Here is a 26,461-nt window from a genome sequence, read left to right as displayed (position 1 = left end):
TATAGTAGGAAGTCAATAATAGGAAGTATATAAGAAGTGAATACGAAGTCACCATTTAGATATGTAAGCATTTGTTCTATGAATAAAACTGTTAGTAGTTGTTCTTATATTGTTCATTAATATATATATATATATATATATATATATATATATTAAAATATAACATTTTAAATGCATACATATACACACATATTATATACCAATACTGAATAATATACCAATACTGAATAATAATAAGTATCTGTGTACATGAAGTGACATATGAAGTGATAAATGCTCAAATAGCCTTTAATAGCCTCAAATAAAATCCAAAAAGCATAAAAAAGAAACAAGATGTACTCTACCTATTGTGAACTGGTCCTGTGAATGTGGGGTCAAATTTGTGTGGCTCCCCTGTAACACAAGAGCAAGGTGTCAAAATCACATTTAAATGGTGAAAATAACGATTGCAAAACCTCAAGCACCCCAAAAGCCTTTAATCTTTTTGCTATTCTCATCAGGAAGCTTGAACCATGTATAGGCTTATGACCAGGTCAAAGAGCAAACAAATCAACAGATATCAGAACAAGCAAACACTGAAACAACGTAAAGCAATGCTCATCTTGTCACCACCCTGTTCATTAAAAAAAAGCACTCGATCAAGTAGCCAAGGTCCGAACAGCCCCACAATGCCTTAGGAGTGCCATAACAAAGCACAGGCAAACAAAAGCATGTACCTGCCACAGTTTGAAACACAGCAGATACCGCTACTTTTGAGACAAAGCAAAGTATTTGCAATAAGTTCCTACCCAATTCTGCTTTGTAGTATCCTCCTTTTGGTCCAGTCATGTTCACTGTTCTCTGAGCGAAGACACTGTGTTTATATAATGTTACTGTGTGCATGTCACTTCCTATGAGGGCTGAGGCGGTATCTTCTCATCTTTTTTGCGATCGGTTAATCATTACACACTGAGCTGTGTTTGCGAGAAGAGAAATCAGGCTGGTGGGCGTTTGCGTCGCTTCCATCTGCCTCTCACTCACACCATCCACTCTCTACTCCTTCACTCATTCCTTATCCTCTTCCTCTCTCTCTCGCACGCTCACAAAGGAAACAGCACTGGTGTCTCGCGGCTCAGATTGGCAGCATGATGCATCCACTGACACACCAAACACAATGAGACAACAGCATGGCAGCCACCTGCTCAAAGCTTTGCACACACACAGACTCAAAGTGGAGCTTGTACGTCGCCAAACATACCATCACATCTGTTCAGTGGAATTGCGAACACAATTAGTTAATAGAATGAATAGACTAAAGCAGGTTTTGACAGAACAAACATGTAGGTCTGCTAGTATCTGTGCCAGTTTAACTGAACAAGACGTCAGGCGTCACATATGATGATAGATGCCTAGGCAGCCCGAGTTTGGGCATCAGGCAATGATGCCATCCTGCAAGACGAAGCTTAGCTGGTTTAAACTGGTCTTCAGCTGATCTGAAAAGTCCCCAAAACCCCTCTAAAACCAGCCAAAAGACCAGCAAACCAGAGTGGTTTAAGCGTTTTTTGTCATGTTTATGATGGTATCAGTGGCAGATATGAGTAGAAGGAAAGACATACTAGCAGTCATTTTCATAACTGATTACTCTTGAGTCTGGCAATTATTTGTTCAGTTAATTGGATCATTTTTTTAACAGTATTTCATTTGTTTTATTCTATCAATGTGCAAATCAAAGTTTGTTTATGATAGTATGCTATACATTGTGTGGAAAAAGATTTCTAACGAAATGTTAAATACACTATAATTTACATATAGCTTTTCCCGCTATCAATATGTATTTTTGTGCTTAAAATTTTGTTTTTCTTCCTAAAATAGCCAAATTGACTAATTCAGTTTTCAAATATTCAGTATTTCTCTTCATGAATAGTTCCATTATATTTTATTGAAGTTTCAGTCAAAGGCAGGAGAGATCCTCTATTTGAAATCACATTTCCCAAAACACTGACACCACCAAAAGGTTAATTAGTAAAAATGCATACATATGAAGACTTCAGATGCAAAAGCCTCTAAGTGCCATCTGAAATTTTCTTCTAGAATGATCATTTTTATCAAGCTTGTCAGTCTCTGTTCAGTTATTTCACTTTAATGGCAATGAAAATGACCTATTGATTGTCATTAAAGTGAAATTACTGAACCTAAATATACAAGCTTGATAAAAGTGCAAATTTTAGAAGAAAATTTCAGATGGCACTTAGAGGCTTTTGCATCTGAAATCTTCATATTTTTTCACACTCGATAACAAAAAAACAACAGCAAAAACGTGTTTTTCTCTCTAAAAATAATCATACTGACTTTATCAGTTTAAAAATACTGAATATTTCTCTTAATTTTCCTTACAGACATGAATAGGTGAACGAGATTTGTTCTGCACACAAGTGGGTGGGGCTCACTGTATTCATTATCAATAGACAAACATTTCAAAGAGGCTTCTGATTGGTTCAGTCTATGGCAAATTAGGCTAGATGGCAAAATAACAGCTAGGTATAATGCCCTTTTCACAAGATGTAAAATAAATCTCTGATGTCCCCATCAGAGTGTGTATGTGAAGTTTTAGCTCAAAATATCCCACAGATATTTTATTTTTATATAGCATGTTAAAATTGTTACTTTTTGAGGGTAAGCAAAAACGCACTATTTTGTGCCTGTCCCTTTAAATGCAAATGAGCTTGTACTGGCAATCTTTGCCTTGCTGTACATCTAGCTTTATTTCCTATCTACTTATCTTTGCCATCATGCAAGTTTTTCGAGTGAAGTTTTTATGCAGACACACAAAGATTTTCCAGAGATTAGTGGAGGTTTGTGGTGCAGTTGAGGTTTAAGTTTTACTGCAGTAAATAGTACAAACAGATGAACATACCGGATGATTTCTTATCTTATTTCCAGTTGTTTGCGTGTATTCTGATCTATGGACTCTAATCTGTGGTCTAAGATCTGTGCTCTGGTGAGAACTGTGTGTGCTCCCCCTACTTGCGGCTCCCACTTCCTGTCACCTATACCCCCTATATACAACCATGTGCATCTAATCACTGTCACCCAGTGTCCAAAATTCTAATATAAATATATCCAAACAAAATAAAATATTATGCCAACAATAAACATAAATAAAGCTCCTATAGAGCTGCTGCTCCAGACACAGAGGGCGGAGCTTCAAGAGCTCCTGTCCTTTTACCTCACACAGACAAGCACTGAAATTTTCAAAAACTTTTAGCCTTTTATGTTCAAACCGGAGTCAGAAAGATGGAGAGACTCAAGAACAAGTGACAACATGTAGAATGCAACAGGACATTTCTGAATGGTGATGAATTTATGTAGCTTATGTGTAGTTATCTTCTAGTCATTGATTAGCTTATTCTGTCTTGATAATCTATAAATTGTGTCCCGGGGGTGGGGTTTATGTAAATTTTAGGGTTGATGATGTCACTAACCCGGGAGGAATGTCGTGTACTCCCTATACCAGCCGTTTGCTGTAGTCCTTAAAAAGCAATTTCTTTAAAGCAACAACATGGAACTTTTCCTCTGCGGTCGCCCTACAGGTTGGAAGCGGAATTGTCCATTACCGCTGTCGTAAAATGATTTACGGTTACTGTATATGAAGCATGCAGGTTTTTTTTCATATGGGCAATGATAATATTATTAATCTTCCCCCTTTCATAATTTATACATGTTTAGTAGACTAAACATTTTAACTCAAACATTTGCGATTTGCATGTCGATTGCAATGCTCAAATCTGAACGAGAATGATAGCGATAGCATCCTAACCATCTAAAACTACCATGTTAGTGTTTACTAGCTACCAGATTGATAATTCGCTCATCTACTAGCTGATTCATGAAGATAAATAAATGGAGGACCAGATAGTTTCCGTAACGTAGCCAGGCAGACAACAGATTAGAAAAACTAAAGATAGTATGCAAGCAATTTACAGTTACTTACTAGTTCAACAGCATGACGGCCAAGTCAGCATCGGTCTGGTAACTCTCCTCCTCCATAAGCTAACGCCAGCGAGCAAACGCTCGACCCATATTGATCCTCGTCCTGCCTTTCAGTTTATCACTCTCCCTTTTCCTCTTTCGACTCTACTCCGACAAAACCTTGGACTTCTTACGTTTCGCTGCTGCTTCAGCCATGACGAAAACAGACGTACGAAAACGCGCTGGTTGGCCACATTTGAGGAAGTGGTGGGCAAAGTGACGTATGCCGTAAAGCAGTCGAATTTTGTAGTTCTTTTTGAGCGCTGGTTACTACCCGCACCCCGAAGTTACATAGTGCCAGTAAAAGCGATACAGACCCCGTCAGGCTCTGGCAGACGTCTCATTCAACCTATTGTAAGTCGATGTACTATCACAAGGGTCTTGGAAATATATTATGAAGGTTGAAAAGTTACATGTTGTTGCTTTAAAAGAAAATATCTCCCTTTGCTTTGAACTTTGAGCGTCGTAACTTAGCAGATGTTGTTTATGCTCAAACAGCAACATTACACACTAACTAAAGTTAGAAAAGGGAAATCATAATCAACCACCCCTTTAACACATCTCAGAGAAACCACAGAAGATCTTTCACATTCACACAACAACCACCATTTGCAAAAACATTCTGGACCTCTTGACCTTGACAAAGGAGAAGAAAGTACAACGCACACCGGATTTTGGATGAGCTCCAATAAGCAGTAGTCAGCTCCACTTTTCGGTCTCTATTATCACAAGGGCTGAACTACATCCTGAGCTTTTAACAATGTGAATTTAAGGAATGTCCACTCCTTCCAAACTACTGACTTAGGGCGATATGACTAAACTCTAACATCAGAATAGGAGTCATTTTATTTCATGACAACATTATCATGATAAATCCAGTTATCTGTTATCCAGTAATTTTTGCTGGAAATTAAGTTTGTTATAAAAACTAATACTAGCTTACCTCAATGTACAGTAAAAAGTTCGATTTTTGAAGGCAAGTAAACAGTCCATAATAAAATAAGAACAAATAATCTAATTACAAGCAATAGGACAAATAAATATAGAAAAAATAAATAGTGTGCTTTTTCATTTTAGGTAAAAGAGAAGTAAAAATAAAAAAATAAAAACACAAAGTTAATTAATGCAGTGAAGACACTGCAGTATAATTGAACTTTTAAGAGCAATTAACCACGAGTGTTTAGCACCTTTATGAGTGCACAGAAAACCATATGTCAGAACACTGTGCGTGTACCAAATTAATGTTTACTGCGCTTGAAAAAAAAAAAAAAAAAATCCGCATGATTGTTTAAAATGAAAAGGCTTCAAAATGATAATGACACACACCTGATTTTTTCACCTGAACTTTTTTCCTTTACTTTAGACAGGACCGACTGTCTGTGTTTACATGAATACCTGCCATGACAGGCTTTTTGACTAACTCTGTGTGTAATTGACCGTTTAAACAATAAAGTGCGAAAAGGAACTCAATTCAGTATTTACTCTGTTTGAAAGATGGCTTTTTGTGTGCACACTTCAGGTGTCTGTCAGAAAAGCGTGTGATTACCGAACTGAGTTCTCTTTCATGTTTCACTGCGCTTGAATTGTTTAAATAACTTGAATGTTTAAAATGACAAAGCTTAAAATCAGAATCAGAAAGAACTTGATTGCCAAGTGTGCTTGACCAAACAAGAAATTTACCTTGGTATTGAAGCTTCCAATACACACATATAAATATAACAAGACACATAATAACATTTAAGAATAACAATTAGCCTAAGAAAGTATAAAGACAAATGTTTAGTCAGAATAAACATTTACAGATAATGAACATTTACAGTATTGTGAATAATAATATGAATAAAGAGAGTGATGGACAAAAAAGAGACCAAAAGAGACAATGAGAAAGATAACGAGATATAAAGACTATAGGCAGGCTTGAGTGAAAGAAAGATGAACAGAGAGAGAGAGAGAGAGAGGAATGAGAAATTGATAAGACACTGTGGTCTGGTCACGCAGCAGTGGACAAACAGGCCAGGACATCAGGAAAATGCCCCTGAGGTATTATGGGAAAAACAATGTCAGCATTGCTTGCCCTGTCACATGCTTAGGGTGTCCCATCTGACATTAGGTTTCAGAAGTTTGAATGCTTTAAATATGTGCCCCTCAAATGCAAGACAATTAAATGTCTAAAATATTTAGGAAAAAAGCTCTGTACTAATTTTCCTCAGAATTTAGGGGGAAAGTGTTTCATTAGGATAAGTAGAGAATAAATGAAAGCTTTCTACAAAATGTCAGCTCAAATAACTGAGGACAGATTTATTGGTTTTATCTAACTGCTGAATACAAAATACAACAACAACAACCAACAGATCTATCAGTTACAATGTTGTTCAATTTCTCAAATTGACTGTAACGAGAAGAATGGCAATAAACTTGACTCGGCTATCAGGCCGTCCCCTGAGACACATCTCACATCACAGCAGCCCCAGACAGCAGATCAACAGCTTTTCCCCACTTCTCCGTCTCATTTATAATCGGCCCGAAATTTAACAGACTGAATGTTTCATCAGTTTGCATGGCATAATTGCATCATCTGAACTGTGGCTAAGGTACAGCTGGTGTCAATCCTTCCCAGGTAAACTAAATTACCACTAAATGAGACAGGCACAGACAGTGACACTAATTTCAACAATGACTCCTCAATCGCAAAAATCCTTCCAGCCTGAGAAATTAAGTTTGACGTATATTTAAACTTTCAGTTTAAACAGTGTAATTTCCTAATATATATATATATATATATATATATATATATATATGAAGAGTTCAGATGCAAAAGCCTCTAAGTGCCATCTGAAATTTTCTTCTAGAATGATCATTTTTATAAAGCTTGTATATTTAAGTTAAGTAATTTCACTTAAAAGACAATTAATAGGTAATTTACATTGCCATTTAAGTGAAATTATTGAACTTAAATATACGAGCTTGATAAAAATGATCATTCTCTAGAAGAAAATTTAAGATGGCACTTAGAGGGTGTAACTTACATCCCATATTATATATATATATATATATATATATATATATATGAAGAGTACAGATGCAAAAGCCTCTAAGTGCCAGATATACAGAAGTCAATGTTCAATATTACGCTTATTCAAGACATCACAAATCGACAGCGGAATTTAACAGCGGAAACAACTCATTTATGGTCATACAGATAAGAGTAAGACATAATTCGCTACTGTAAAGGGTCTGTTTTTATTTGTGTACACTCACAATAAAAACCAAACATTGTGCTTCTTTAAAATAAAGATAACAAACCGGATGCCACTTTCTGCCGTCCCGGTTTCCTTTCTGTGAAGCTGGTAGAGCATGTCACAAAAATGAATCGAAACTCAGCGTATAGGCTACTAGCAAGCTCTTGCGTGCCATATGAACTCTTGTTACGGGTTGGAGTATGATCGTCTCTTATTCTTCTGCTGTTTTTCCTGTTGTGGCGGTTAGCAAACAGCGTTGCATTACCACACTTCTGGATTGGAGTGTGGATCGCCTGTGACCTAATGTAGTTGTCTTCTAACATGTATATATATCATATGTATGTGTGTATATATATATATATTATATATACATACACACACACTGTATATATGTATATACAGTATATATGCATGTATAACAAATTACTCTAAATTGTAATGTAGAAATATGCATTTTCTGTTTTGAAACAATATGTATTGTGAAAAGCGCCATACAAATGAATGTGAATTGAACAGAATTGAATATACACAAACATTCATAAATTATACATTTCCTTGTTCCAGTTAAAAGCCTGTACAGCGAGATCCTCTTCTTGGAATCACATTTCCCAAAACATTCACTCTTGTCAGAGACTTATCTTGTTTGACCCTCTCTTCCACTTGTTTATAGCTGAGATGAGAATTCACCGGCACAGAAAGCAACTGTTACTCTTTAGAAAGCACAATCCAAATAGTTTCTGGCTTCAGATATAGCGGGGTACAGTAATTCCTTCCTTGAACTGCTCAGTGAAGTTTCATCTCTCTTTCTATACCTCTTCCTCTCATCCTCTACTTCCACTAAGATTTTTTTTTTCCATGCACACACATGAGTTCACACACTGAGAGCAGTGTTTTGCGTGCCTTGCTGCATAACACAAGCCTCTTTCAGTGTTTCTCCATAAGGAACAGCCTGGGAAGGCGTGCAGGTGCAGACATTGGGAGTTTGGTCGAATGGAAACTGTGTGGTTACGTTTTCCTCTTCCTACCAGAACATGGAGTTCCCACCCCATGACACTAAGTCACAAACAAGCCCCTTACATATGCTGCATCTCAATCACAACCTTAAAATAAAATTAAACTGCTACAAATTAAATGCACAAATGGATAAATAATTAACTACATAAAAAAATTATGCATTTAGGTTAAACAGATGAGTGGTTGATCAATACTGCAAATGTCATTAAATCCGTAAAATTTCAGCATTTTTGTGTGCTGTGTTTGCTGTCATTAAATCTGTAAGAAATACTTAATAATAGTCATATTAATATTATTTAATAGCCACACTCTTTTATACAACACTTATTGTTATCTCTCATCTGTGGGTACTACAAAATACATATAAAATATTTTCTCTGACTCAAGCTTAACTCGGATGTCATCACAGAAACCGAGTGACAGACACGCAACCCTTCAGGGACAGATGGACAGGCAAAGTGACGAGAGTGACAGACAGAGCAGATGGTGACGTGAGACTCCCCTCCCTTTGGACTTGTGTTTTGCTGATACATGCCGGTTATCACTGGCCTATACTCAAATAAGAGGATTGAAGTTTACACGCTTTACTTTTCATGTGGCTGCTTCATTACTTCGTCTAATCAAAGAGCTGTTCTTCATTTATCAGCAAACTGTTTTTTCAAATGAGAGCTGTTACTTAATGACAACAGAGACAGCACTTCAGCTGTTTCTACTCTGATAATTTATTTTTTGTTTGATGATAATACCAACACTTGATATGCTTACATTTCAATGTAATTGGAGGAAATTCTGCCACCTTTATGTAAAACTACAAGTACTAAAGTTGAAAGTCACATGACTGTTTGTTTATTAGGCAAAATGCCTCAAAAGTGCATAAACATTTGTCACATAGATGTTGTTCTGTTGCTCAGTCCTTATCACAAAGTAGATGTGATGCATAAAGGCCTGCCAGTGCCTGTTCAAATGCGTAAAACTGCTTGCAGATCTCTCAAGGACACCAGCTTTAGCCTTGAGCACCAGGTGGACAGCATAGAAACTGACAGTGTGAGTGTGAATATGACTCCTGGATACTGTCTGAAATGTGATTCACGCCTTTACAACCAGAGGCATAGGGGTGGGCGATACGACCAAAGTCTTATATCAAAATATGAGTCATTTTGTTTTCACGATATCAGTATCACTATATAGTTATTTATGCTTAAAAAAATAATAATTATACCACTGAAATTTCATAATTCTCGTCCCTAATTTCAATATCACAAAAACCCTAATACTAGCCTTAAGCTTATTGAAAACAAGAAAACAGTCAGTGATAAAATAAGAACAGAGAAATTAATTAAGCAACAGGAAAATCCAGAATAGAACAAAGACACAACTAATGTGTGAATTAAACCTACCTGAAAAACTTCAAGCACTAGAAATAAGAAAATACATCAATTAAAATGACCTAAATATACAAAAACACTGCATAATCTTCACTGTGCACATTAAATATAAATTAATTAAGTGTGCTTGCTGAAAGCAGCACACTTATTGTTCTTCTTAAGTTTTCTTATTATTATTATTATTATTATTATTATTCCCGGGAGAAAAATTTTGGCCAGCTCCTGTGCCTAGGCCCTTTGAGACAGAGACACCGTTCCAACTTTAAAACGTTCGGTCAGTACCGGTGTAAGTTGCTCGCGAAGATGACATCACAAGTCCATGTCGTTCGTCCGCCATAGTGGATTGAACAGAAAGCGAAACTAAAGTTTCACAGGTCACAAATTTGGTCCGAACTTCACGAAACTGGACGTACATGATCCTTGGACCAAGCCTCACAAAAGTTACTAGAAGGATTTTTGATTTTCGGAAGCATTTGCCAGTCACAGACAAACGAAATCGGCGGCGTAGTCGCCAAAACAGGAAGTACTTCATATTTCAGGAACGCTGTCACGTATCGAAACCAAACTTTGTACATTAACTCGAGACTCCAAGGTGAGGATGTACAAGATCTGATTTTTTTTTTTTTTTCCTCAGGCTAATTGACAAACCCATTTACCTATGTCTAGGTTTCAACTCAGACTTTTAATGTTAATGCATTTAGACAGTAGGTGGCACTGTTGTATTACATTTCACAGAGCTGCCAAGTCAGTGAATAGACTGCATTAGTTTTTACTAGGTTTGCCTTAATAAATGCAGGGCATGAATTTCGTTTTTTAAACTGGGAGGGAATTCCACCGCTTATATGGGTCACATGGGGGGGATCTAAAGATTATTAGCCTATGCATCATACATTCGGTCTTCTTCGCTAACCGAACAATTGTCTGTGGCTGTGTTTGTGCGCGCGGGAAATATGCTGCGCATAACAACAGAAAACAAGGTGAAACGTGCAGTCACATGCTCAAACAATCAACAACGTCTCTCTAGATATGTAAAAACAAGTGGAAAGCGCGAGCGCGCCGCTCTCTCCTTTCCACATTCGCTTGCTGTCCCGTGGCGTCTGTCGTTGCTATGCAACCGTGAACTCCGATCGCCATGATGACAAGGAAGTATCAGCAAAAGATTAATAGATTTCTAGCCCTTGCATTAGCTTTACTCATGGCCGTAGCCAGCTATGAGGTCACCGAGGTCTGGACCTCGGTAATTTTTTTGTATTCAAAAATAAAATTTCAAGCTCTCTGAATGATTAATTAGCCGTTTAAACCACGTCACATGTGTGTTTGCAATTCATGTTGCTGCGAGAAGGTAGAACAGTGAACGGGGCTTGAGAGCGTGCGTGAGGTGCTTAAAACAAAGTAGTTTTTGACGCGTTCGACTCAAGTTCGAATTCGCCTTTTGCCGAAGTCGCTCTTCTCCCTTTTCCCAATGAGATGTAAAATGTATAGCTAACATAAAGGTCTCTAGCGTTATATTTTGCCAACGAACTAAAATCGAAACCGTGATATGGTTTTGTGCTTTATAAAACAGCACAAGACTTTAAGTATCCTATATAGGCATTATGTTTGTGCTGCGTGATTTAAAGAAAAGTGCGCACTTTGCTCACACGATCAAAGAGTTTATTTCTTGCTAGTGGAGAAGACATTAGGACAAAAATATTGTAATTTTCCTGTAGTGTAATGTAAAATATATTTTGAAATATTCATTTTCATTTAATACAGTACGTTTATAGGCTATTTTATGTCATAGGAATAATTATATAAATCATTATTATATTATTATACAAATTGTTTGGCGTCCTAAAACACCAGTGATAATTTAATGTAGACTGAGACTCTATATCATAACTAAAAAATATGTTTTAGCCCTCTTTAATGTCCAGGTACAAGTCAATGCTTTTTCTTTGTGCACAGTTCATGGGTTGAAGCCATTTTTTTTTTACAGTCTATGGTTGAAGCCCGTTAAAGCTCTTAATTTTGAGCTCTCAAAGTGCACCAGACTGATGCATTTAACTTTAAAATGTACAAAATTTTCTTGCGGGGGAGCATGTCCTCGAACCCCCCTAGAGGGACAGAGGTTTACCCAACATAGTTTTAAAAATCCTATGGTAAAGAACGATAATTTATTAACTTTACTCCAGCATAGTACAACAAAGTTCCTTTTAATGTCCTAAAATGTACTTGGACAAACTATACATTTGGCCTGCCTTAGGGGGGGCCTACAAGACATTGTGCCCAGGGGCCTCTGAATTCTTAATCCGGCCCTGCACCTCACCCCGGACCTCACTAATTTTCAAACCCTGGTCACGGCCTTGGCTTTACTACTAGATATATTTATGGAGATGAAAAATAATAAGGCGCCCTGTACAGCTATGATCAGCCAGGGTTTCCGCGGGGCATTAAAAAGCATTAAAAGTCATTAAATGGATTTTGCTTGTTCATGTAAATGTAAATGCGCAATCCCCACATTCCCGCACCGAAATTCAAGCCCTGAAATGGCAGCGGGATGTGTAACTCTAGCATATGGCGCATATGTTATATAAAGTTAGGCAAGGCAAAACAGGGTTATCCATGTTTTGCGACTGCATCGCTAGAGTAAGCTAATAGTGAAACTGATAGCGTTCTTCATTTAATTACAATATGAGGACTGACGGTAGGCTATAAAAATCAGCGTTTCTGTGTAGGTGATGACAACCATCTTGACAGCAGCAATCAAAGCATCGCTAATTACGGTTGACCTTAATTTGAGATAGTAAATTTGTTCCTAATCAAAGGGAACACTCAACCACAGAACAGCTGGGTAAGTTTTGTATTGGCTTATTGGATAAAGTAAATGAAGACTGTCATCACCTACACAGAAACGCTGTTTTTTATAGCCTACCGTCAGTCCTCATATTGTAATTAAATGAAGAACGCTATCAGTTTCACTATTAGCTTAGCGATGCAATCGCAACAACATGGATAACGCTGTTTGGCCTTTATATGCACAATCTTGAAAAAAGTACTATTGTTGAAATTCTCACATCAAGCAAACTTCAACGCACCCTTATCCACTACCTGCTAACGTTAGTGAACCGCACCAGAGCAAGCACACTTTGCAGTTCCTCCGGAAATGCACTTTTCTAGTTCTTATTAAACTTACAAAAGTGATTCAGTCAAGAGCAGTGAGAGTTTTGATTGTTTTAATTGTTTTAATTGATTAACATTAATGACAGATAGCAGCAGGTTTATTAGGCTGCTGTCACTTTAAGAACGAATACACAGATCCAATATACTGCTAGCCTGGCAAGCCAGACCTACATCAAGATGTTAGGTCTGGAAACTCACCAGACACGGTTTAATCCGAGGGGCGGGATAAACGGCTGTCTCTCAAATTCCCTCTGCACGCAATAGGACAGCGCTTCAACCAACCAGAGCGTTTTCCAAACAGCGGAGCTAACGTTAGTTGATAGATTCAACTTTTGCCATATCTGGCCGGCAAAACTACGAACACATCTTCCTTTTTTTAAGAATGACTTAAGTGCCGTTCTTTGCTCTTTTCTTAAAGAAAAACCTAACTCCAAGTCCTCCAGAGTCGTGGCCAAAGCCGATTCGAAAGACTGTTCTCCAGCAGCCTTCATTCTTTGTTTTCAAGTGGCAGGTAACCGGCGCAACTCTGTCGTCATTATGTTAAGCCCGCCCCGCCTGCTCTATACGCGACGTGATTGGCCTGACCCAATTTAGGTTTTTGCAGCTCGAAAGTCAATGGAGAGTTGCTAGACTGCCCTGGTTGCAAAATACATTTTGCTGCCGCTAGGGTGCGTCTAGATTTCTAGGCTAATATACTGCTACACATGTGTTTTCTTTCTCAACCGTTTACATTCATTTAAAACATAAATTACTGTGTTTACGACGTTACTCGCAAAAGACAGGAATTGACACATAAGGGTGTGTATTTGACTGTTCAAGCCCAATTAGGAGGCAAAAATATTGGCTGCTGTAATACTGTATAATTTGTCAATTATGAAACGACTTTCATTTCAGCTTTATAGCAGCCCTACAGAAGAAAATAGTGTAATTTAATTCAGCTCAATTTGGTTCAATGTTGTTTCAATTCCGTTCAGTAACAATGTCAATGTTGCAAAGTTAATCAATTACGAAACAAGTTCACAGTAACGAGTGCAAATGTAAAACAGAAATCCAGAACAGACAGACAAGTGGTTAATCAATATGCTTTTTTTCAGCAACTTCTTTTTTGCAGTGCAACCAATTGCAGTCCAGCCACAATTTGTTCCTGAGAAAAACAAATGCAAAAAACCTTTAGAAGGCATTGAAACCTGATAGAAATTATATATATAAAAAATAATTCTGTAGACTGATCATTCTTTCCATGAAATTACAATAAATGGGGCTTTTAAGCTTCAAAAAGGGCACAAAATCACCATAAAAGTGGTCTATATACGCTGTGCACTTTATTTCAAGTGTTTAGAAGCCTTTCTATATTGAAAAAGATTGGACTGACATGAATGAGTGATTTCCGCCATAGTCACTGTCACATTTTTTTTTTTTTGCAAGTTGCATTCAAAATCAGCTTGGATCAAGACCCAAAGAAGATGCATTTTGTAGTCTTTCATATAGGTCCAGACTTTCATTTAGGTTCCATTAGCGGAACCTATACAACTTCCTAGTCATTTATAAAGGCACTGGAAAGGTGATGACACCCATTATGAGCCATTCATCCCGTGGAGCTTCAGTAGAATTTGTCATTGTTAATATCCCAGGGTTAGCCTAATGTGGTGGACTGTCTCTGAGAGCTGCTTTGAACGACAGTGGACATGAGAGAATCTTCTGTGTTAAACTCTTAAGAGATAACGAGAGACTATCTGGTCCCTCATAAATGCACTGACTGTCCTCTCTATTAGCTACATAATTGCAGGCATCTTCAATGTACTTCTTGTAGCAACCTCTGAAGCAGGAATATAATTTGCTTTCGGTCCTTAAGGGAAGATCGTCCTGTTGAGGAACTGTTAATAAGATACATCCACATCCAGAGGGAGGCTTTTTAAAATTTACATCCGCATTGGGCCAGGAACCCAATGCAATTCAGTTTCTCTACTTCTTACTAGGAGCTTGAACGATACATTTGCTCAATCGTATTTAACCGGAATTGTCTGTCGACAGCAAAATACTAAGTATAACGGGTTTATTGCAACAGGGCATCTGAACACCCATACTATATCCAGCTACATCAAATGGGAATTATGACTTAGGCCTAGTGTTAATTCACTCAAAAAAGAAAATTCTGTCATTAAATACTCACCCTCATGTCGTTCCAAACCCGTACGACTTTCGTTCATCTTCAGAACACAAATGAAGACATTTTAAATCAAATGAGCGATTTCTGTCCCTCCATTGACAGTTATGCAACTACCACTTTGACGCTTCAAAAAGTTCATAAAGAGATAGTAAAACTAATCCATATGAATTCAGTGGTAAACTGCTCAATTCATATGGATTAGTTTTACGATCTCTTATGCTCTTAATGAACTTTCTGAAGCATCAAAGTGTCAGTTGCGTAGCGGTCAATGGAGGGACAGAATATATTCATTTGTGTTCTGAAGATGAATGAAAGTCTTACGGGTTTGGAACAACAATTTATTTGGATTTGGATATCTCTCCACAGACTACTTCCCAATTCTAGCTGACAATAGTTGTGATTGATTAGTGGCTCGTGGGAACTTAACAATACATGTGGCAAAGGCCAAAGAGCTTGACCCTGCCCAAGCGAGTAAAAGAAACAGCTGCTCCCCGCACAATTTACGTGACAAAGAAAACTTCGTTCTTTGACACTTTAACAGCACTGCCATGGTGAGGCATCTAGGATTTAAAAATAGAGTTTAAAATGCAGTACATCACATGATAATAATTACAACTCTATTTGGATGGTTATACTGAGTGGGTGTGTAGGCGTACCAGATGCATCCTTTTGGCATGATTAAGTGTTATAATTAGATAGATTGCCTCTGAAAAATATTTAGCGCAGTAGTGTTAAATGGCTAGGGGGGACCTATAAGTGCTCTGCTCAAGCTCATGGGGGATTGCGAATGACTGGTTTCCAGAACAATGTGAAAGGTCTGTGATGACTATGGAGGAATGTAAAGTAAATCTGACTGAGTCCAGAACGACTATTCTCAAAGAGTTCTGGTTTACATTTTGCTGGCTTTTAAAGATCTGTATACCAGTGGTTTTGCACTGCATACTTGACACTTAATGGAGAATTAAAATTGTTTACTAACTGCTGTCACTTTGTTTTTTTTGTTCATCTGTTTTTCTCTGTCTCATAACAAACAGATTCATATTTGTGTACAACACATTTTTGGATTCAGCCTAAAGAAATTATTAGCAACATGATGTATCGACTTCAAACAGTGACTCCAGCAATTGTACCTCAGTCATTGAACGTTATTGACAGAGAGGAACAATATAATTAGGATAACTTTCAGAACTTTTTTTTCAGCTCATGAATGATGTAATAAATGACAGGCAATCAGAATCTAGCAAACTTTAAAGAGCTGGCACTTTTAAAGCAGCAAAGTAACAGGTCATTTGATGGCAACATGTAAATGTAGTTTAAACATGTTGTATAAAGGCGGTTCACACCAAGAACGATAACTGTAACTATAAAAGTTTTAATAATCATTCTAATTTTAATTCTAATGGCATAGGGAAGTCCACACCACAGCTTTAACTATAAACACACAGATACACAATATCTTTGGAATCACTTTCAAAACAATTTTTACAATAAAAACATTGACAGCTAATCAGAATCCAACTGACTGAAGCGACAGATGACATTGTCCACTTATAATAAACAGAACGTTTTCGTATGTTGGTGTGGATGCTAAAATAGTTACTGTTATAGTTACTATCTTCATGTATGTATCATTTTATCATATTTCTTAAAAGTGCCATTAATTTGTTTATGTTCAAATCCGATAATTTGCTATTTTGAGTGAATCTTTAAAAACTCTTTAAAAAGATAGCACACGTACGTCTAAAAGATGTCTGTTAAAGATCACTTCATCTGGAAAGCATCTGCCGTTTACTAACATCTGATATACGTCTTTAAGATGTCAGTTTTACATACATTCCAAATCAAAAACATCTTAAAGACATTTTCTAAACGTCCATTTGACATCTGACAGGAAACATCAAAAATACATCTTCCAGATGTAAACAAGCACATCAAATAGACGTCTCCCCGTGATGTACGTGTGCTATCCAACTTCAGTAAATATGCAAACAGTTATTTTAAGGTCTGTCCACATTATGTACAATACAAGTACCGTAATATGAGGACTCACACTGCAAAAACAAAACAAAAAACAATCTCAATATGGCAAACCCCGCGGAGTTAACACCATATTTTTCTATTATTCCAATTCTTGCTCTTATCGCATTGGTTACTTTCCAGTTAACTTCTATGGCGTAACAATTAAATCCTCTCCGAATTCAGAATCCGAATCAGCGTTTTGTCTGCACGTCATCCAGTTTTGCAAAAACAAAGTAACTCAGATCAGAATGAAAACATATCAGTGTAGCTTTTATGGTGCGTGGGTTCTTAAAATAGCAACTACGAGAGAAAACAGCCGAACACTTAAAATAAAGAATCGAGTTGACACCAGCACCGCTAAATCAGTTCCCTTTGTCACTGGTCTCACAGCAAAAACTTGATTTAAAGCGATTCACAAACTGCTGCTCTCTTACCATAGTATGAAGGAGGAATTGCACTTTTCCTTGCCATTGCACCTCCGACGAGCAGTCCTCGCGTGTCTTTTGTTTATGTGATTGCATATGAAGCTGTGGACGTGAATAGCGTCTCTAGCACTAGTCGTCCACATATATAACGCTAATCTGTGATCTGCTGGGCCACGCAACGCCGCGTCACTGTGTTTACAGCGCCATCAGCAGTGAGACAATGCCCACGCAGAGGCGGTCTATTGGATGAGTGACGCCTCAATTGTCCAATCGCTGAGTGCCATCGTCTCCCAAAAGCCAATCCAAACTCAGGAGGCAGGACATATCGTAATACTGGTGGGAAAATAGAGACATTTCTCACTTCTCAGACAGGCACGGGAAAACACTTCAGTGACTACATGAGAACAAAGTAAATCAGCTGAAAACAATGTTCCAGTGTTTTGAAATTCCCCTGTGCTGCTCGACACAATAAAGTATTCTGAGTATTTATGTACACTATGGCCTTGTGGCAACCACAATGATTGGTGACCATATAATTAGATATAGCCTAAATCATGTAGTAAAGGTCACAAAGGTTTCTGGTTTGGTTGCATTTTTTGTTCCATCCTAAAAAAAAAAAAAAAAAAACATTTATTTAAGAACCAAAATATATGTAGATAAACTGTTTGATTAAGATATAATTTTAACATATCAAATCTGTCAAAAATAAAATAAAACGGAATCAACTACAAGCTGTGGAAAGCCATTGTATTAAATCTGCCAACATTTGCATTTCACCACCTGATGGCAGTAATGTGTTGTGATAGATGCCAATGTAAATTGATCAAACATGTCTGATCTGAAACAAGTGTTAAATAAGGAAAACATAGAATCCCTCAGGATAGAAACCTCCTGATTTAGGCAACCTGAAAGTTCAGATTTTGATTTGTTGCATATTCGGTAATGCAGTGAAATTACTTAATGATTAAAGGTTTGGTAAAATTCAATTCTTAACAGAATCCAACTTTTTCTTTGTAATGCAGAGTTCCAAAAACTCATGCAAATGCAATGCATTCTTTTAGAAACCTTTTGACTAGACAATCAAAAATCAATTAAGACTCCAGTAACTGGTCTAATAAGCAATAATGATCTTTTATTTTCTTGCAAATGGGAGCAGCAGCAACTAATTGATCCTGAAAGTCTGCAGGACAAAATGATTAAGGTACTATAAGAACCAATAGGAACAAAGGAACTATAAAGTATATTGTCTCTAATTTAATTTAAATCTTTTTTCAATTAAAAAAGACCTGGCATCTTTGTGTGTGTGTGTGTGTGTCGAATGGGTCTGACAGGTAGATCTATACCTGTCATCAGGGTCAAGATTATATGCAAATAAACCATATTATTAATTAAATTAATTGCACAATGGTTTTATTTACTGAGTTTCCTTATTTCAAATGGTCAATTTTACAGAAAATGATTAGGATGACGAAGGTACTGCCTGAATTATTTCATGAATTGCTGAGTGAATTTGTATTTGAATAATGATGGCTTTACATCTCATATATTGCAGGCTAGCTTGTAAAGATGCTTACGTGAGCTGCACTAAAATGTGTGAAGAACAACAAACTGATGCTGCTGCATAGGTATTGCACTGTTTTAGTATTAAATGACTTGTGGTGTACACTCTCCTGCCACTTTATTAGGTACACTTACACATTGCTAGTACCGGGTTGGACCCCCTTTTGCCTTCAGACCTGTCTTACAAGGTGCTGGAAACATGTACAGGTACTGGTCCATACTGACATGATAGCATCACTCAGTTGTTGCAGATTTGTCGGCTGCACATCCATGATGCAAATCTCCCGTTCAACTACATCCCAAAGGTGCTCTATTGGTTTGAGATCTGGTGACTGTGGAGGCTATTTGAGTATAGTGAACATTGTCATGTCCAAGAAAACATGATTTGACCTTGGTGACATGGTGTGTTATCCTGCTAGAAGTAGCCTCAGAAGATGTGTACACTGTGATCTTATTTTCTTTTAAAGAAATCGTTTTTTAAGGACTACAACAAACGGCTGGTAGGGACTACACAAGCTTCCTCCCGGGTTAGTGACATCACTAACCCTAAAATTGACATAAACCCCGTCCCCGGGAGTGTGATTTATAGATTATCAAGACAGAATATGCTAATCAATGACTAGAAGATAACTACACATACGCTACATAAATTCATCAACTAACCATTCAGAAATGTTGTCTACATGTTGTCACTTCTTCTCGAGTCTCTCCATCATTGTCTGACTCCGGTTTGAACATAAAAGGCTAAAAGTTTTTTAATTTTAAGTGCATGTGTGTGTGAGGTATGTTGTGGCAAAAATATTCATTAAACAATCATCACCTGCGTAAGAGACATTTCTGAGTCAAATTGTCTTTAAAAAGTATTTATTCTTGCAAGAAGGCCCAGTTGCCACACAGAAGTCACCAGGACAGTCTGTGAAACAAGTGCGACCAGGAGAGGGAGGGCAGAGGAGTCTTTATACTGCTTTCAAGGTCTTCTGCTTACAGGCCCTTATCTAAACAAGGGAAGGTTTCTCTGCTAGTCATCTAATTCTGCTGAGTTTATTCTTACAAACTCACAAGTTCTAAATTGGCCGGCCTCTGACCCTAGGGGTCAGAGCCCCTTTTCAACCTGCCTCCTCCTGATGTCTCACCTGTTTCCCAGTGTTTAAAAACATTAGTCATATGTTGGCAGACTACGTACAGTCCAGCAATGACCATTTCAATGTCTTAATAATGAAAATAATGAAAATCAACACTGTGAATCAATGAAAATCTAAATTTTCCATTACAATTCCCCCTTTTTATCATTCATTGATAACTGATCAATCAAGACAAACCAAACCATAATAATACTTAAACTGTTCATCTCTGATTTTCATATGACTGATCACTCTTCTTTAAACTTGTAGGAAAAGAAAGGATTAAAATGAAATAAGCTTAGGCTGTTTTTGTAAGGATAGGCCCTTAATTTTATAGCAAGCAAATAAAGGTTTATTCTGAAACCGGGCTAGACGAATAAGCACTGTTATTGCATCCCCAACACTATATAGATCGGACCCTCAGTCATCTCAGTATAAACAAGAAAAAGTGTAGGTTATATTTAGTAGGAAAACAACACATCAGTTCAAGACATAAACTATTACACAAAGAAAAGGAAAAAGTAGATAAAAAATATCCCTCAATTAAAACCCTGTCCTTGTATGCCACCTCGTAACACGGATGGCTACTGTTTTTAACCCTCTTTACACATTATCACCGTCCTTAGAAAGAAAGAATTTAGAAAGTAAGAAAATAGGAAAATGAAAAACACCCTCCAAATTGACCACGTTACTGTAGCTTCCACTACTTCCACATCATTGAATAGAATTTCCACTTTTCCTGAAAACATTTGCACCAATCAAATCATTAGATCTATATCAATACTAAGCACTAGTTTGATTTAATCAAATAAAATCATCAACATCATCACAAAACAAATTATTCAGCTAAACTTAAACCATTAGTTGGTCCACATCCTCCGTGTCCTCCTCACTGTCAGCAGGTCGTGTTCGTTTACCCCATGGACATTCCGTCTTCACCAATATGACACTTTGCGTGCCGTAGAGAGGATTTTCCATCGCTGGCAAGGGAGGGTACGTTACTAGCACGTCCTTGACCCCTCACTGTCCTTCGCGTCGGCGCGTGGGGTTGCTGAGGTTGGTTGGTGTAGTCTAAGGTCAGAGGCGTGGACCCAGATGTCACCCTCTCCAACCATTTTCTGATCATTACAAGATTTTTCCTTATCCCGACCGCACCTCTACTGGAATTAACCATTTCCTGCCCGCTGTCACCTGTGAATGCAGACCCTAGCTATTTTGTTATTGACCGCTTGTCTGGCCGGTCGTCCCTTTTGGTGTGACCTGTTGAATCAACAGCCTGAAACATATTGTCACCAGATAATTTTGCTCACTGAATGGCACTGAAAAACCTGAAAGGAAAAAACTCTCAACCCGCTTTGCTCATGTTAATAAAACAATATTTATACATTTGGAACAGAATCAGTTCTGTTCGACACAATCCATCCTGACATCCTGCAAAAGGAAAGTTTTAAGTTATGCGCTGCGCAAGGTGTGGCCTTTCTGCCACAATAATAACTCAAGCCAGGATAGTCAGCCAAATTCATCCATAGCCATTATTTTACTGGCACACTTTGACCTACATCAAAAGTCTGCATGCTCTGTAAAGAAAAACAACCGTCGAGGTTATTGTCAGATAGTAAAGTACACAGTTTCTTTTGTCTGCTGTGCTGACGCAGCCTTCGCTGCCGCATCTGCCCTGGAGTTCCCTGTTGAAACAGTCCTTATTAGCACACTTACAGACAGCAATTTTGTTAGGGAGAAAAATGACTTCTTACATTGCTTTTACCCAGTTAAACGCAGTGTCCTCCCAACATTTATCGTCCCACCTGTTTGATTGCATTCAGCAAATTTGAACCCCTTGGTATGGCAATTGTTACCATCCCCCTTTTGATGCATGATATAACTTGTGCATCAATTTAACATAATGGTGTTTGGGTAAACAAAGTTTTCAACACTAACCCAAACGTTGTCCTTCAGCCAAATTTCCCCCCAGACATCTTTCTCTGCCTCTGAAACAAAACATTACGTAGGCCACAATCTCATCTTCTTATCTAATAATTTGAAGGGCAACGGTCCTGAGTCTCACTGCTTTTCAGGCCTGTTGTTTGGTCTCTTAAGTCAGTCATCTACAAACATTTTCCAATGTCAAAGTAATCAATTGTTTCTATCAGGTCAGGTCGTCGTGTACAGACTTGGTCAGTATCAGTCAAACAACATTCTCCTCATTTGTTCACAATAATCATAAATGTGAGGGGCTCTCTGGATAATTTGATATTGACTTAGCCAATGTGTCACTTTTGTTTTTTTTTCCATCAAATCTTCATTCATTTTCAATCATTTTCGTTTATATCAACCCATGATGGACGACGATCTACAACTTCACAATTCCCATTTACATAAATACTCAACCTGATCTAGAAAGTAATTCAAATCAACACCATAAATGACTAAAGTAATTACTACCTGACAGAGGTTGATGACCAATCAACTTAAAACAGAATAGCTCCCCTAAACTAACACATACCAAACATGAATCAACACACACATACCTGACTATGAACCGCTCATATTCTCATATTCATATCTTTGATTTTAACTCTAAGCATATTTAAATTTTAAATAAGATTTTAAACTTCTCATTTTCCTGTAGCTTTTATCTAATTTTACATGGTCTCTTTACCAGTTTCAAAGACCGTTTGTTCATTATCATTATTTTGCTTCAACTTGCTTTAGCATGCCGATAACAGAAAGACTGACAGAATACCATCCGTTCCTTCACTCAAGCAGTCTCTCTCACTATAAAACAAATAATCTTTTCAACAGCCTCCTAAGACTGTAATTTAGACAAAACATAATAATAAATTCATTACAATAACCTTTGACCGTTAACCTTTATCCAGACTTTTCTTGAATCTACAAAAGCTGTCTTCACCTTTTGCCACCACCACGTCTAATGACCTTCAGGATTTAAAACCTACAAAACATATCTTACATATCTTAAAGACATATTATTTCAATATCAACTTCTATAATATTTTCCTTGCCCATAAGGCAACCAGCATCATGTTCCTGACATAAATTAAGTTTTGTTACTGTCTCCACAACAAATAATGACAATCACCTCACGGTCTCAGCTGGCTCTTGAAAGCCCATTCCCATCAGCTCTTTATCTATAATCTTCATCAGGGTGTTGTCCCCTGGCATGGTTGCAAACACTTGTCATAATGAAAAACAAGCCATACAATGAATGCGGTTTCTTGCAAGTGGTATATAGAGGAACTCACATTTTCTGGGGCAGACTGCCGTAACTCCTCACAGCTCATCTCCCCTCTCAATGTTCTGCTGATGCTGCTGGCCTCACAGTCATCCTCTCAACTCTAATACCTTTCTCACATAAAAACACCTCCCTTCAGGAGATGCCCAGTGTCAGCGTGACCCCCTGCCTTAGGTTGACCTCTGGCCAAAGGTTCTTACCCGTCCTTGAGTAGCCACTTCGTGCACACTGGTAACCGCTCTTTCCCACCACGAAATCAGTTTTCCCCAACAGACTCAGTTGTTTTCTGGAGCTTAGGAAAGGCACATTCAAGAGTCACCGGAGCACTCTGGACTGCCTAATAGTGTTAACACAGGGAGACAGGTTAATAACAACAGTATTTAATCACCTAAATCTTTTAAACATCTTCAAATCAGCAAAATCGCAACTGAATCAACCGTCCATTCAGTGTACTGTTACATCTGTAGCCAGAGCCATCAGCCCTGTTTCATGGTGGAGGCTAAAATCAGACAAAGTAGTTACTGGTCCTAAACTAGTCAAAAATGTCACTTCTATCGTTTAATACTTCTTTAAAGTCATTCAGTTTTACTTTTAAAACATTTACAAATTTCCCTTTAAATGTATGAAATCTGAACTGCCTTGTAGCATGATTTCTTTTAACATCCATGTCTATGGTTTTCAACTAAAACAATGTGCCTTACTATATTTATGACACAGGCTCAGAAAACAGCTTTTAGCTGACATTGAATGAGAGAGACTCTGAGGCATTTAGGACTGGTACACTGCATTCTCTTCTAAAATTGAACTTTACCTACCATCTTTTAACTCTAGCCCAGCAGCAAGGCATCTTTGCCAGAATTTACATGTATTTTCAAATAAACATAATTTTTACATTTGTCTTTTGCCCACATCAGGGAATTTAGACATCATATTACAAATTTCCTCTCAGATCGTGTCTCTGTCGCACTGGACGTCTTAGCCACAGCACACACCAGATTCAGATAAGCAAACTGTTTCAGCCAATCACATGCTTATCTTTTTAAAGCAAAACATCAGCTCTTAGTTCTTTCATGGTCAACCTCCACGTCTTTCTACACATTTTACATTTAGCAACTGTTAATCCAGTAATACTGCTTATTTGATGACATTTCATCTCAATTTTAGTTGTCAAGTTCTAATTACTTCAATGTTTTTTTTCTAGCAGTTTATCAATCTGCAATTAGGATTCACACTAACTTTGAGGAGTAAAGAACTCTCCGCTTGTGATGCATTTTTTGCATTTATCATTGTAAATAATCTGTCAGATTAGTCTCTCTACATCATCTAAACCCTTTTAAAGTATTCCATTAAAAACACAATCATCCTTTTAGTTAACGGTACTTTTAAAATATTTTGCAACTCATTTGTTGGAGTCATTATTATCTGTAATTTTACATCAACCTGTATTCATCAATTCTAGCTCTTTCCTTCAAAAGGATTCCCTTAAGACTTAAATCTTTCAACCTTCTTTTAACCTTCAATCTTCTTACGACTTCCATCTATTAACTTTCTTTTCTCCCTTGCACGTTCTTTTCACTTTCTTTAGCACTGCGTTCACATTCTTAGTTCTTTCTCAGACGAAAACTTTAATATCATCATTTAAATACTGTTCTACTTTCAAAAACCCACATTAATCACATGACTTTCACGTTATCACTTTCTTTTCTGAGTGTCCATTTACAATTACGGGCTAAATGGCCCTGCTGACCACAATTAAAACACTCTCTTTACCTATAGTTTGATCATTGAGCTTGCAAACAGCTCCAACTTACTGCACACCCTTGAAGCAGTGTGTCCCGATCAGGAATGTAAACAGAGCCACTGATAAACAGTTCTCTGTATTCTTTTACAGTCCACCAGTGTGGATTCAATCCCAATAACCAAATCATACTCTTCATAAAGTATAAACATTTGTGCTATATGCCATCAATTTTATTAAAACTGGGTTGAAACAGTATTCCTCTATCAAATGGTTAGGCTGCAGATTCAACTTAACGTTATCATTATTTTCTCAGTCCCACTTATCTCTGCTGTTATTCACACTCATTTCTTGCTTTTCATTCAAACCAACATTCAACCGTTGCTTAACAGTTTTATACACACATGTTTTGCACTGGCACAACTTTTCTATGTCTAACATGCCCTTTTCCCCATAGTTTTCTTCATTGCACAGTACACCGGCGTGCAATATTTACTATTGGATGTTCCCATAATGGCTGTCTTTTCCTCTTTCACTATTGCTCGTGGCTTTTAATCTTTTATTAGCGCGCACTAGACTGACTATTCACCCAAGCTCAGAAGGGTTGAAATTAATTCTGCTTACTCTCAATGTCTCTCTCTGGACTGTTCCAGTGATTAATTATTTCAGCTCTTGAATCAATTTCCTATTAACGAGTACTTGGCTTCTGGTTCGGACAATATCTTTGATCTTTCGTCTCAATTTCCGTTCCCTTATGAAGCCACCCTTCCCCGTATCAACGAGTACTCAGCTTCGGTCCGGACAATTTCTTGACCCCTGAGGTCTCAATTTCCGTGCCCTTTTTAAAAGCCGCTCTTCCCCGTACCACAGCTCTAGTTTCAGTTCCCAAATACAGCCATCATGGTTCACCCATACATTTTCTTAAAATCCCCAAAAGAAAATATTTACTGTCTCTTACCAGAGATGCTTCTGTTGCCACCGGGTTCTTTCTGATTCCAGTGGAATTCCTCCTGGCCCTGATAGCAGTTGGCTCTTCTCTCTCAATTCTGCGAGGTAAGACTAAAGCCTGTGCTTCAGGATGATCAATCGTCAATCCGCTTTACTCAGGGCCAGAAGAAACTGCCATGGAATCCCAACTTCTGACACCAATTGTTGTGGCAAAAATATTCATTAAACAATCATCACCTGCGTAAGAGACATTTCTGAGTCAAATTGTCTTTAAAAAGTATTTATTCTTGCAAGAAGGCCCAGTTGCCACACAGAAGTCACCAGGACAGTCTGTGAAACAAGTGCGACCAGGAGAGGGAGGGCAGAGGAGTCTTTATACTGCTTTCAAGGTCTTCTGCTTACAGGCCCTTATCTAAACAAGG

The 26,461-nt window shown here is 37.7% G+C and overlaps 1 protein-coding gene and 1 long non-coding RNA gene across 5 annotated transcripts in view; both read right to left on the bottom strand.

Moving 5' to 3' along the window:
* Nucleotides 1-17,687, bottom strand: part of slc44a5b (solute carrier family 44 member 5b) — a 41,660-nt gene extending 23,973 nt beyond the window's left edge. The window contains exons 1-2 of one of the 4 annotated variants that reach the window (XM_081349477.1): nucleotides 17,429-17,687; nucleotides 345-393 (exon numbers count right to left, since the gene is read on the bottom strand). In XM_081349477.1, the coding sequence (XP_081205603.1) occupies nucleotides 345-393; nucleotides 17,429-17,465 (86 nt within the window). In that variant the 5' untranslated portion in view covers nucleotides 17,466-17,687. Of the gene's footprint in view, nucleotides 1-344; nucleotides 394-788; nucleotides 927-17,428 lie in introns of those variants that run through there. The other 3 variants (XM_081349478.1, XM_081349476.1, XM_081349475.1) reach the window with 3 other exon arrangements.
* A 2,139-nt stretch (nucleotides 17,688-19,826) lies between these two features.
* On the bottom strand, nucleotides 19,827-24,328 carry LOC308681075. The gene is made up of 2 exons (XR_014028979.1): nucleotides 24,169-24,328; nucleotides 19,827-23,690 (listed from the first exon to the last, which is right to left on the bottom strand). It is a non-coding gene; the product is annotated as an uncharacterized lncRNA (long non-coding RNA).
* Between the last annotated feature and the right edge of the window lie 2,133 nt (nucleotides 24,329-26,461).

The sequence above is a fragment of the Scardinius erythrophthalmus genome (assembly GCF_964197995.2).
Source record: "Scardinius erythrophthalmus genome assembly, chromosome: 20".
NCBI lineage: Eukaryota > Metazoa > Chordata > Actinopteri > Cypriniformes > Leuciscidae > Scardinius > Scardinius erythrophthalmus.
This window is presented reverse-complemented; position numbering and strand designations above follow the sequence as displayed.